This window comes from Trachemys scripta, unplaced genomic scaffold, assembly GCF_013100865.1.
Source record: "Trachemys scripta elegans isolate TJP31775 unplaced genomic scaffold, CAS_Tse_1.0 scaffold_120, whole genome shotgun sequence".
NCBI lineage: Eukaryota > Metazoa > Chordata > Testudines > Emydidae > Trachemys > Trachemys scripta.
The window spans coordinates 1-12,998 of NW_023260493.1; the positions used below are offsets into that span (position 1 = coordinate 1).

The 12,998-nt window shown below is 59.1% G+C and overlaps 1 protein-coding gene and 2 non-coding genes across 3 annotated transcripts; 2 read left to right on the forward strand and 1 right to left on the reverse strand.

The window, feature by feature from the left end:
* Window positions 1-304: 304 nt before the first annotated feature.
* Window positions 305-3,734, forward strand: ATRAID (all-trans retinoic acid induced differentiation factor; the record flags this gene model as incomplete). Its single annotated transcript, XM_034757355.1, is given in 5 exon segments — window positions 305-376; window positions 1,425-1,496; window positions 1,782-1,903; window positions 2,376-2,476; window positions 2,860-3,734. Coding segments are annotated over 5 exon segments (472 nt in total), but the record flags the coding sequence as incomplete, so codon positions are not given.
* A 4,529-nt stretch (window positions 3,735-8,263) lies between these two features.
* LOC117870267 lies at window positions 8,264-8,427 on the reverse strand. Its single transcript, XR_004643949.1, has one exon. It is a non-coding gene; the product is annotated as a U1 spliceosomal RNA (small nuclear RNA).
* Window positions 8,428-12,639: 4,212 nt separating this feature from the next.
* LOC117870268 lies at window positions 12,640-12,755 on the forward strand. The gene has a single exon (XR_004643950.1). It is a non-coding gene; the product is annotated as a U5 spliceosomal RNA (small nuclear RNA).
* The last annotated feature ends 243 nt before the right edge of the window (window positions 12,756-12,998 follow it).

Genomic DNA, 12,998 nt, shown 5'->3' on the forward strand with positions numbered 1-12,998 from the left:
AGGAAGCCGGGGGTGCAGGGCCCTGAGTCCCCCAATACTCCGTGACAGGGGGTGGGGGGATGGAGAAGGAAGGGACGTGGGGGTGGGGGTGTATGGAGTCGTGTGCAGGGCAGGGCGGGGGGGAGAAGGAAGGGATGGGGGAGGGGGTGTATATAGAAGGAAGGGGAGGGGGTGCATGGAGTCGTGAGAAGGAAGGGGGTGGGGGAGGGGGGTGTATGGAGAAGGAAGTGGGGTGGGGGAGGGGATAGCATTTCGGGGGGTACATTGGGGCTCCCAGAGCCTCTGACTGTTCTGCTCCTCCCAGGTTGGATCTGGGCAACTGCTCACTGACGTTCCTCGGTGCTGGGTTCCCGGATGCCAGCGCTGCTGTTGTCATGTGAGTCCAACCACCCCGGGGGGGGGGGAGCGTGCTGTAGGGGGGCCTGGGAATTCGAGCTCTAGAGCGAGGGGTGAGGAGGGAGCTCCTTGCTGGGGACAGGCTGGGTGCAAGCCCCAGACCCTCTGTGCTGCTCTGGTTCGGGGTCCTGCTGCATTCCCCATCCCCCACTGACTGCTGGAGAAGGGCGAGGGGGGGGCTAGACTTCCTCTCTCAGCACAAGTCTGAGCTTGTTCCGCGCTCCCTGGGAGTGACGGTCCCTGCTGGGGAGCAGCGAAGCTCCCAGCCCCTCCTCGGGGCTCCCCCAGCCGGGCCCCCCTCTGCTGGGGGAGAGCTTTGTGTCTGACTCCCGCTCCGGCCTCCTCTCCCTCCTGCCCATCTGGCTGCTCTGAAGTCCATATGCCCGTCTCTGTGCTCCTCCGTGTGGGAGCTGCGCCGGGCTGGCGCTCTCTGGGGGGGGTGTTACGCTACCTCCCCCTCCATTAACCATATCATGTCCCTGCAGTGCACCCTTCCTCCCCTCCCCCCACCCTCCAGGAGTGAGGGCAGGAAAATGCTGGGGCATCCTCCCCAGGAGTGCGAGGTGGCTGGTGCACCTGCTCGCCCAGCCCTTGTTCCGGCCTCACCCCTTGCCCTAGAGGGCCCGTCGTGCCAGGCGCTTCTCCCCCTGGGATGGACGGTCCCAGTCTGACTGGACCAGGCACGGTGGGAGGTTGGACAAGACAGACCCAGGCGGGGCAGAGTCTTGCCCGAGATCTCTCAACAGGGTGGGGACAGAGCCGGGTCTCCTGAGGCCCTGCCCAGGGGGGGGCAGCCCCAGCCCAGGGAGGGCTCTGGGCCCAGGCCGGGGAGGGGAGGGGGGGCAGCCCCAGCCCAGGGAGAGTGCTCGGCCCAGGCCGGGGAGGGCAGAGGAGCGGGGGGTTTAGCCCCAGCCCAGGGAGGGCGCTCGGCCCAGGCCGGGGGAAGACCTGGATGTGCGCTGTTCTCCCAGGGTGCTGGCAGGCCCTGGGAACGGAGGGTTAATGCCGCGGGATCCGTCCCTTTGCAGTGACCTGACCGAGAACCCCCTGGAGAACATCAGCAACACCTCCTTCCAAGGCTTCACCATGCTGCAGAGCATGTGAGTGCCGGGCTGGGCGGGGCCTGCAGCCCTGGGGACAGGGAGGGCACCAGTGCTGTCCTGCTGGGAGGAAAAGGGGGGCAGGGATAGGGGCTCAACAGGGAGAGTGGGGGGAAGGGGCTCAGGGGCCCCTGGGTGCGGGGGTGGAGGGGGGGCTGACTCTCCCCACACACACACACAGGGCTCTGTGTGGAGCTTAGCTGCTGGTTCCTGGGAAGCTGGTGGGGCAATAGGGACCCCCCCACGCTCAGAGCAGCCCTGCTCCTCTGACTGTCTCCTGTCCAGATCCCTGCCGCGTGCCCTGGAGTGCCCTGGAGGGAGCGTGGCCTGGGACCTCACCACCACCCACGGGGACAGCCGAACCTGCGAGGGGCAGAGGAACCTCTGCAACAGCTCGGGGGAGCTCGGTACGGTGAGGGGAGAGGGGCTCAGTACTGGGGGGGCCCGGGATGGGTTGGGGGGCTCGGAAAGGTGTTAGGGTGAGGGCCCCCATAACCGCTCCCCTGAGGCCCCAGGCTGGAAGGAGCCCACGGCAGCTGAACTGGGAGGCATCAGGGGCAGGATCCCCGGCGGGTGTCCAGGGCAGGGCTCCCCCCCCACTGCCTGCAACAAAGCATGCAACAGAAATACAGCCCCCCACCGCCCGGCCTGGGCCCAGCACCGCCCCTGCCCTCAGCAGCCTGGCTCTGCCCTCCCGCACCAGGCCTGGCCTGTTCTCCCACCCCTCAGTTCCCTGAACCTGGCCAAGGCAGGGACCACTGCAAGGGCCCCCCGGGAGCTGGGCTTTCCCCACACCGTCTGCGCGTTGCTCCCCGCTGCGGCGTGGGGGCCTCGGCCCAGCCCTGGTTCCAACCTTGTCTCCTGTCTGGTTCTGCTCAGCCTGGCTGTGCCCAGAGAACTCCCAGTGCAGCCCCGACGGCCCCGGGCTTGTCCAGTGCCTGTGCTCCGGGAGCTACCACGGCTACAAGTGTCTGCGCGAGGTAAGGGGCCGGGGGGCCTGGACTGTGTGTCAGGCGGGGTGGGTGCCCGTCTCTGCTCAGGGGGAGACGCGTGGGGGGGGTGCAGCACAGGGACCCCGGGGCTGGGGCCGTCCGGACTCTCCCCCGTAGTGTCTGGTCTCTCCAGCAGTGGGGGGCTCTGGTTGTGGCCACTGTTGCAGGAGCACCGGCCTCAGGGTGGGGTGGCCTGGAGGCTGCAGGGGCTACGGCCGGCTGTGTGCGATTCCTGCTCGCTTGGCTGTGCGCCGGGGCTGGAATCTCCTCTGGGCCGGAGACACGCGCTGAGCTGGGGGCAGCAGCACGGGGGGTCGGGGAGCAGACACCCCCTCCCCCCGCACTTCTCACCCGCCGGCTTCTCTTCGCAGGGCACCTTTCCCCTGCTGTCCTTCTATGGGATCCTGGGAGCCGTGACGACCACCCTGTCCCTGCTGGCCTGGGGCAGCCAGCGCCGGAAAGCCAAGACCTCCTGAGCCCCTCCTGCAGGACGGGGAAAGGGCGGAGACCGGGCTGGGGGGCCTGCGTGGGGGCTTCTCCCCAGCCTCTGAACTCACCGTGGTGCCGCGTGTGGGCTGCCTAGCTTCACCTTCAGCGCCTCGGGACGGTCCAGCTGCCCTCAGCGCCGGCTGCCTGCACCCCACCGTTCTCTGCCAGGGAGGGGACCAGGCACCCCGCTTAGCCCCTCCCCAGTCTCACTACCCTGCCCCCTCCTGGCGCGTCTCCGCAGCGTGCTCTGCGCAGGTCGCACCCACTTGGAGCCTGTGGCTGGGGCAGCGGCACAGATCTTCTCTGAGCAGGACCTGGGCGCTGGCCTGCAAGGTCTCCCATGGAGTCGAAGCTTCTGGGTCTGACACCCTTCTCCCCCCCCCCCCCCCCGGTCAAACCCCCAGGCCCTTGAACCGTCTCTGGAAGGATCCCTGCAGTGGGCCAGACCCCCCGGGGTCTCACTCTTCCCCCAGGGTGAACCACGCGGCCTCACCACCTCCTGAGACTGGGCCCCTGGGCCTGCAGCCCCCCTGCCCTCCCCCCCGGGAGCTCCGGGCAGTGAGTCTGGGACAGACCTGGGGGAGACGTGTACAATCTGGGGGAGCAGCGCCCCCCCGCCAGCGTCTGCGGGGACACCCAGCCAGCGCGGGCAGACAGGCGGGTGTATCCGTGGCCCGGCACACGGCACAGGCAGCCCTCGGGGAGCCAGGGAAATGAGGATTAAAGGCTGACCAGCTGCAGTGACCCCCGTTTCCAGGCTCTGTCTCTGCCTCCCTTCCTTGAGCAGCTCCCAGGCCGGCCAGAGCCCAGCCCTTCACCCCCCCCTTTGTTCTCAGCTGAGGGCAGGGGGAATCCCCCAGCCAGGGGGGCTGCTTTGGCCTCTCGGGCGGGACAGTTTGAGCCAGTCCCTTAGTGCCTCTGTTCCACTCGGCCAGCCAGCGAGAGGCGCCTGTCTCGGGCCAGCTCGGCGCTCGGCAGTGTGCTCAGTAGAACCAGGGATGTGAAGACCCCCCTCCCTCCCCTGCTGTTAAACGGCCCTAAGTGGCAAGGGGAGAATTCTGTCCCTGCCCTAGGTCCTGCCTGGGGCGGGGGCTACTCACGGCCGGGACCCTGCCCCTCAGCTGAGGCAGCATCTGCATGGGAGAGCCGACCTGGTCCCTGCAGTGTGGGTGGGGGAGCCTGGAGGAGCGTTGGTGGGTCGGGGCCGGGAAGCGACGGATCCAGCCCAGGGACTGACTGCGGGGTGAAGCCTGGGCCGTGCTGCGCGGACACATGCCGTGTGCATGGAAATGCGGGCGCCGGATTCCTAGCCGATGTTTCCATTTGTCACACCTGGGTGGGCTGGAGCCTGGCTCCAGGAGATGTCTCAGCCCAGCCCTGCTGCTGCTGAACCGGGTGACAGAGGGAGCTGCTGGCCCCGTTCTCCTGGAGGGGCCAAGAGCCGGGCCTTGCCCTGCCCCCCAGTGTGAAATTGCCTTGGGGCCATACTGCCAGGCCAGCTCTTCCTGGGCTGGGGGGGAGGGGCAGGTGCGCTGGGGGGCACAGCCTGCTGCTGGGCGATGTGCCCCTTGGAGTCTCTTCCCAGGGGTCGTGCAGGGGCTGGGCTTCTCGCTACAGGGCCTTGCTTTCTGTAGCCGGGTCCATGGCACATCAGCTGAGTGGGCCCGTAGGCAGAGCACGCCCTGAGCCAGACAGCAGTGGAGCAAGGGGCTGATGGGGATCCCAGGGCAGGGGGCTCAGCTGCCAGCGTGTTGTAAAATCAAGACAAGGCATGAGGTGGGGTGCTACACAAGGTGTAGGTGGGGTCCCAATCCTGATCTCTCTCCTCCCCCTCCCCCCAACCTACTGTGATGTAAATGCTGAATAATAATCCCTAACTTCAGTGTTGCCACCCTCCCCCTGGGAAAATCATGAGTCAGACTCCCCAGAATCATGAGTGGCTTAAAAACCATGAGGATTCTTTTTTCAAAAATGTAAGGTGGGTTTTCTTTATTTCCCTTCCCGTTTCTGAACCAGGCAAGCTGGAAACTGCCGCTTTGCAGGGCACCTTTCCCCTGCTGCTCTTCCCAGCCGCCTGGGGCTGGCGGACAGCAGAGCTCCTCATGGTTGTGTGTTCCACACTTCGATTTCACACACCCAGTATCAAGTGTGAACTCCTCAGGGACTAGAACAGCCTGAACATGGAGGCACAGGCAGCCCCCTTGGGCACCCTGACACTGTCTTGCCACCCAGGTGAGCCTGCCTGTGACAGAGGGTCCCTTGCACCAAAACCCATAACAATATTCTGGTCACTCGGACCGGTCAATTGCACCTCAGATCTCCAACCGAAGACAATGTTGGTGGCCTATCCTATCATAAACTAGCTACATCTTTGCTAACTAGGAAAAGAAAAACTTACTGACCAGGTTAAAGCAGGTAAACAGACTGTAAGGGGTCAGACTCGCCCCTGCGGTGCCTCCTGCTGGTTACTCCAGGGAATCAACTCAATCCAGCCCAGAGCACCCTCTGCAGGCCGGTGATCCGCCTTGTCCTGACTAGCCCCCGTGTCCCTCCCAGGACCCCGATGCCCCTTGCTCTGGGTGCTGCCCCCTGGCAATACCCGCACACTGGGTCTCCCCTCTCAGGGGAACCCCCACCCACCTAACCCCACCTTGCCTCAGCACTAGGCCACTGTCAGTCACCAACTAGCCCCCACACCCTGGGGCAGACTGCAGTATAGGCCACTCATCACTGGCAAGGGGGGTTTGGACCTGCTGCCTTGGCCTGCCCCTGGGCTGCCCTCTGCAACCCCCTAATACTAGGCCACAGCCTGGGGCTTTCCAGGCTGGAGCTCCCCAGCCCTGCTCCACACAGGTACCCTGTCTTTGCTCCCTACACCCAGGCCCTTCTCCCTCTGAACACAGAGAGAGACCGCTGAGCTCCTGTCTCCCAGCCTCTTTATAGGGCCAGCCGGGCTCTGACTGGGGCATGGCCCAGCTGCAGCCACTTCCCCCAATCAGCCCAGGGTTTTCTCTCTCACCCCCAGTCCTTTCCAAGGGCTGTGTAAACCCCTCAGGGCAGGAGCAGGTGCCCACCCCGCTACACATACACACGAGTTACAGGCTGAGGTTTCAAACAGTAGTAGAAGCTGCTGTAACATGCAAGCTCTGTATGTCCCTTAGGGCTAACACTAGCCAAACAGCCGGGCTCCCTTGCTGATGCTTAGCAGGCGTGCCGTCTCCCTGAAGTCCAAGCAGCCGCGCGGGGACAGATTCTTCTGGACGGATTTTATTCCATTCTCTCAGAGCTCGAGCTGATGGGGCAAGTGTTTGTGCAGGTCTCCACCTCCTCGTGGGTGTGGGGGGAGCAATCATCCGAGTCTTTTGTCCTTGGATGATCCACGGGGGCTTGTCTGATGTCTCAGGGTCGTCTCTTGCTGGAAAGGAGATGACGCCTCTTCTGGTAAATGAGCGTTTCACACTTGGTTATGCGTCTCTCCTGACTCGGGTGGCAAAGGGCATTACAGTTTTAGTGCCAACGCTTATATATCACCTTATAGCATGGGCTACCGATATTATAGGTGAGAACTACAGCAACTCACACGCTGTTCATAAAGTCTAAACACAAAACACATTTGTATACATCGAACGCCTGTTTTAACAACACTAACAGGTGAGCAAGACTGGTTCCCAGCCATGCGCTTGTCACTTGTCAATAAGGCCTAGAGGCCTTGGCATGAGCTGGTACCTGCTCTGCCAGTGTCAGAAGAGGAATTTCCCTCTTATCCCCAGGTGTCCCCCGGGGTCCATACTGGGACCAGCACTGCTCAACTTCTTCATAAACGCTCTGGGAAAAGGGGTGAACAGTGAGAGGGCAAAATTTGCAGATGATACAAAACTACTCAAGATAGTTAAGTCCCAGGCAGGCTGTGAAGAGCTACAAAAGGATCTCTCAAAACTGGGTGACTGGGCAACAAAATGGCAGGAGAAATTCAGTGTTGATAAATGCAAAGTCATGCACATTGGAAAACATAATCCCAACGATACATATAAAATTATGGGGTCTAAATTAGCTGTTACCACTCAAGAAAGAGATTGTGGAGTCACTGTGGATAGTTCTCTGAAAACATCCACTCAATGTGCAGCGGAGTGTTGGGAATCATTAAGAAAGGGATCGATAAGACAGAAAATATCATATTGCCTCGCTATAAATCCAGGGTACACCTACACCTTGAATACTGCGTGCAGATGTGGTCGCCCCATCTCAAAAAAGATCTATTGGAATTGGAAAGATTCAGAAAAGGGAAAAAAATGATTAGGTGTATGGAACGGCTATTGTACGAGGAGAGATTAATAAGACTGGAACTTTTCAGCTCGGAAAAGAGATGACTAAGGGGGGATATGATAGAGGTCTATAAAATAATGACTGGTGGTGAGAAAGTAAATAAGGAAGTATTATTTACTTATAACACAAGAACTAGGGGTCACCAAATGAAATTAATAGGCAGCAGGTTTAAAACAACAGGAAGTATTTCTTCACAAAACACACAGTCAACCTGTGGAACTCCTTGCCAGGGGATATTGTGAAGACCAAGACTATAACAGGGTTGAAAAAAGAACTAGATAAATTCATGGAGGACAGGTCCATCAATGGCTATTAGCCAGTGGTATCCCTTGCTAACCCCTGTTTGCCAGGAGCTGGGAGTGGGCGACAGGAGATGGATCACTGGCTGATTCCCTGCTCTGTTCATTCCCTCTGGGGCACCTGGCATTGGCCACTGTCGGCAGACCGGATACTGGGCTAGATGGACCTTTGGTCTGACCCAGTCTGGCCGTTCTTATCCCATAACCACTTAGTTTTCTTTCGAGCCTTTGGTGAGAGACCCTGTCAAAGGCTTTCTGAAAATCCCAGTTCGCTATATCGACTGAATCATCCTCATGCTTGTTGAGACCCTCAAAGAATCCTAGAAGACGGGTGAGGTCCAAGTCCCCCCTACAAAAGCTGTGGTCACCCTTTCCCAACATAGCCTGTATATCTGGGTGTCTGATCATTCTTTACTCTAGTGTCTACCAAGCGGTGGGCCTAAAGCGACGGAAAGACCTCCTCTGCCATGGGGTTGTGCCAGCCTAGTCCCGGTAGCACAGACAGCAAAAGCCAAAGCAGCCCCGGGGGTGAGCCTGCAAGTCGGACGAGAGGACCAGGTGGGACAGCCACGGACACGCAGGGAGCGCCAAGACCAGCTCACACCCAGGAGAAGAAAACAAGACAACACAACGCTCCAATGTCTCTGCCTTTGCACCCGCGCGCCAGGGGAGAGCGCGAACGCAGTCCCCCACTACCACAAATTATGCAGTCGAGTTTCCCGCATTTGGGGAAATCGCAGGGGTCAGCACACCCGCAGTGCAATGGATGAGCCTCACCCTGGGAAAACCACCTTCGCGATCATGGTATCTCCCCTGCCAGGTAAGTATGAATTGTTCCACCTCGGCCGCCGCCTGCCCTCGCTCGCCCCACACTCTCAACACACGGTGGGGCCCGACTCGGACCGACCGCCGGCCCCGCCCACACCAGCCCCGACCGCCGCGAGCGGCTTCGACAGGCTCCGGGGTCCCACCCTTCTCCACACCGAGCTCCGGGTGCCAAATTCGGGCCCTGTTCGGCAGGCTGCTCCCACTCCCAGAATGCTCTGCTTGCACACATATCTGCATATGTGGTCACATGGCTCCGCCCCTCCAATCGGGCCCCGCCCACTGCCTAGGCCAGCAGCCTTCCCTGGCCAACCCCGCAGCCAGCCCCACCCGGTGCCCGGACCCCGCCGGGGCCTCTGCTGGGCCCGCGCCGCCTGGCGGCCGCGTCACGTGCTGCAGCCAGGCCAGCTCAGGAAAGGAGGGGCCCGCAAAGCCATAACCTGATTGCAATTAACACTCCGGGGTCTGGCCTGCCCCAGAGCTGCAGCCGGTCCCGTCCCCGCATCCAGCCCAGAGAGACACGGGAACAGCTGTATTGTGGGCCACCTTCTGCTGGGAAAGAGAGACGCTGCTTTTCGCTTCGCTCTCCCCACCGGGCACTGGTGCAATACAAGAATCCGCCCCCACCCCCCCTCGCCCGGCTTGTCTCACGTCCATTGCTTGTCAATGCAGAAGGTCAGGTGTTGTCATCCACTCCAGACACAGAATCATAGAATGTCAGGGTTGGAAGGGACCTCAGGAGGTATCTAGTCCAACCCCCTGCTCAGAGCAGGACCAACCCCAACTAAATCATCCCAGCCAGGCAGGGCCGGCTCTAGGTTTTTTGCTGCCCCAACCAAAAAAAATGTTGGCTGCCCGCCCCCGTCCCAGCCCTGGGCTCCTCGCCACACCCCCTGCCGCCCCAGCCCTGGGCTCTCCCCCACCACCTGCACCCCCCTGCCGCCCCAGACCTGGGCTTCCCCCGACCCCCCGCCCTGCACCCTCCTTCCGTCGCAGCCCTGGGTCACTGTTAACTTGCTCCCAGGGCGGGTCATTCAGCAGGAATTGTAGGTGTGCACAGAACACAGACAGGATTGGTTCCCATATCGTTACAGAACTGCAGTAAAGTGGAACAATTTTCAGCTTGTGTGATTGGAGGATATCTGGATGCAGATTATAAGACTGTCCTACATTAATGAGGAAAAGTTGAGGTGCCTTTATTATTCTTTTGTTCCCTCTTTCTTTCTATGGGGAATTTGCCAATGCGATATCACTGTCTTCCTTTTAAACAAATAAACAAACAAACAAAAGGCAATGGCTGTTGAAAATCGCAATTCCAGTCCTAATAACCACTGGGAAGCATTTCTTGCTCCATTTTATCCTACTTTTTCTACAGCAAGTTCCAGTGGATCAGTAGATTTGATTTGGGAGAAATGAAGTAACAGCCGCCCAAACTGAGCTTGAGCCCTCCTGAATTTTGAGGTGTTCAAATCTGGAAGGCAGGTGCCGGGGGGGGGAGGGGGGGACCTGTGGCTCCGCAGGGGAGCACGGCAGCATGTATGCAGCAGCGTGTCTGGTGCTGCGCGAAGCCAGACATGCTGGTCTGAGTGGCACGGTAAGGGCGCTGGGGGGTTGGAGAAGGGGTAAGGGGTTCCGGGGGGGCAGTCAAGGGACAGGGAGCAGGGGGGATTGGATCGGGTGGAAGTTCAGGGGGGCAATCAGGGGCAGGGAGAAGGGGGGGTTGGATGGGGCAGAAGTTCAGGGGGGCAGTCAGGGGCAGGGAGAAGCGGGGGTTAGATGGGTCAGAGGTTCGGGGAGGCAGTCAGGGGCAGGAAGAAGGGGGGGTTGGATGGGTCAGGGGTTCGGGGGGCAGTCGGGGGATAGGCAGCAGTTGGTTCTCAGCTCCCAGGCTGGATCCCCCGGCTGCCGCCCCTGCAAATGGGCTGCCCCAAGCACGTGCTCACTTTGCTGGTGCTAGAGCCGGCCCTGCAGCCAGGGCTTTGTCAAGCCGGACCTTAAAAACCTCTAAGGATGGAGATTCCACCACCTCCCTAGGGAACCCATTCCAGTGCTTCACCACCCTCCTAGTGAAATAGTGTTTCCTAATATCCAACCTAGACCTCCCCCACTGCAACTTGAGACCATTGCTCCTTGTTCTGTCGTCTGCCACCACTGAGAACAGCCGAGCTCCATCCTCTTTGGAACTCCCCTTTCAGGTAGTTGAAAGCAGCTATCAAATCCCCCCTCATTCTTCTCTTCTGGAGACTAAACAATCCCAGTTCCCTCAGCCTCTCCTCATAAGTCATGTGCTCCAGACCCCTAATCATTTTTGTTGCCCTCCGCTGGACTCTTTCCAATTTTTCCACATCCTTCTTGTAGTGTGGGGCCCAAAACTGGACACAGTACTCCAGATGAGGCCTCACCAATGTCGAATAAAGGGGAACGATCACGTTCCTCAATCTGCTGGCAATGCCCCTACTTATACAGCCCAAATGCCATTAACCTTCTTGGCATCAAGAGCACACTGTCGACTCATATCCAGCTTCTCATCCACTGTGACCCCTAGGTCCTTTTCTGCAGAACTGCTGCCTAGTCACTCGGTCCCTAGACTGTAGCAGTGCATGGGATTCTTCCGTCCTAAGTGCAGGACTCTGCACTTGTCCTTGTTGAACCTCATCAGGTTACTTTTGGCCCAATCCTCTAACTTATCTAGATCCCTCTGTATCCTATCCCGACCCTCCAGCATATCTACCTCTCCCCCCAGACTAGTGTCATCTGCAAACTTGCTGAGAGTGCAGTCCACGCCATCCTCCAGATCATTAATGAAGATGTTGAAGAAAACCGGCCCCAGGACCGACCCTTGGGGCACTCCGCTTGAAACCGGCTGCCAGCTAGACATGGAGCCGTTGATCACTACCCGTTGAGCCCGACGATCTAGCCAGCTCTTTATCCACCTTACAGTCCAATCATCTGGCCCATACTTCTTTAACTTGCTGGCAAGAATTAAAAATTTTATTAAGATGATGTTAAAAAAAAATAGTGAACAGAGTTTGAGCATAGAAGTTTCTGGTTATCAGGGAATAACATACAGATTATCGAGGGTGCCAAGTTTGGTTTAAGATCGGGTGGCATAAGGAATACATAATCTGCAATATCCCCGATTGGGGGTAAAAGGTTGATGGGTCAAAGTCCAGACATTGAGATATGAGGGTATGAAGTTCATAAAGTGGCTATGTTCGGGTGTGGAGTATAATGAGTGGATATGATGATGAGGATGGATTGACCCTCATTCGGTGAGATTTAAGGTTCAGGGAGTTTATGGTTCCAGTTCATATGATCCAACGGGGAAGGTCACTTGGTCCCTTTCTCGTAGTGGGAGAACGATGTCACTCTGGCTCACGCCTCCTGGTACTGTCGGTGGCCGGTGATGTGCTCGATGTAGATGTCCCTGGACCATCGGATGGCGTCTGAGACCATGAGGCGCCGCATGAGACGTGCGTAGCGTCGACCGATCCCGCAGGTCCGCAGCACACGCTCGTTGCAGGGGTCCCAGGTGCCCAGGGCTCCGACAATCAGGGCGTCCATCTGCACCTCATACGAACACTGGAAGGCCACTTGATGGTGATGCCTTTTGTGACCTGCCCCGTGAGCTGCGTGCACAGGTGGGCAGCGCTGTTCGAAGCTGTTCCCGTGTCCCAGGGGAGCTGCAGCTCAGCGAACCCCAAGGCTCTGAGGGGAGCGACTTTGCAGCAGAGGCCGCCCCAGCAGCAGGTACCAGACCGGGTCGCGTCCCGGCTGGCAGATCGCATGTCCGAGATGCCCTGTGACTTTGCGTGGCGTGTGCATGCGGGCCGGGCTTCAGCCTCCTAACACAGCGCAGGGCAATTGTCCTCCGGGCTCCGTCCTCCCTGCGCCTGGGCCACGGGACTGTCTGGGGAGAGCAGCCCCCCGCATCCCAACCTCCGCCCCCCGAGAAAAGCCTCCTGTGAGTGCTGACACCGGCTGGGGAATCTCATTTGCATACCCACAGTGCATTGCGCGCAGTGAAGCTAGTTCCCGGGCAAGAGGATGGTTTTGCTCCCAATGTCCCCAGTCCCCAATAAGCCAACTCAGGATTTAAATTGGTTCAATTAAATTTCGTGTAAAAGTGAGAGGTGTAGCGGGCCGTCAATGGAGTCACCCTGAGGTGAGCAGCACACGCGGTTGCCCCGGCAGCGCCTCTGCAGGAGGGTTCACATACTCCGGTTTCTCCTCAGCTCGTATAAATCTTTCGCCTTTTACTAAAGATTTCCATGGGGAGGAGCAGTGATGAGTTTCTACCCAATTTTTTGAGGCTTCACTTTGGTGAGGCTGTTCCCTGGTGTGAAAAAAGCAGAATCGTTGTTGGACTTCGTTATTGCTACTGGTTTGGGTGGTTGATGCTTGTTTTGCAAATAGAGCTTTCTGTGGTACTGTTCATGTATGTTTAGTGGTTGATGTTTTCCCAGCAGGGGTGATTTTGGGGTCTGTATTCACCTAGCTCAGGGGTTCCCAAAGGGGTGTTCACAAACCCCTGGGGGGTGGCCAGAAAAATGTCACTATTGGCAGCTAGAGGA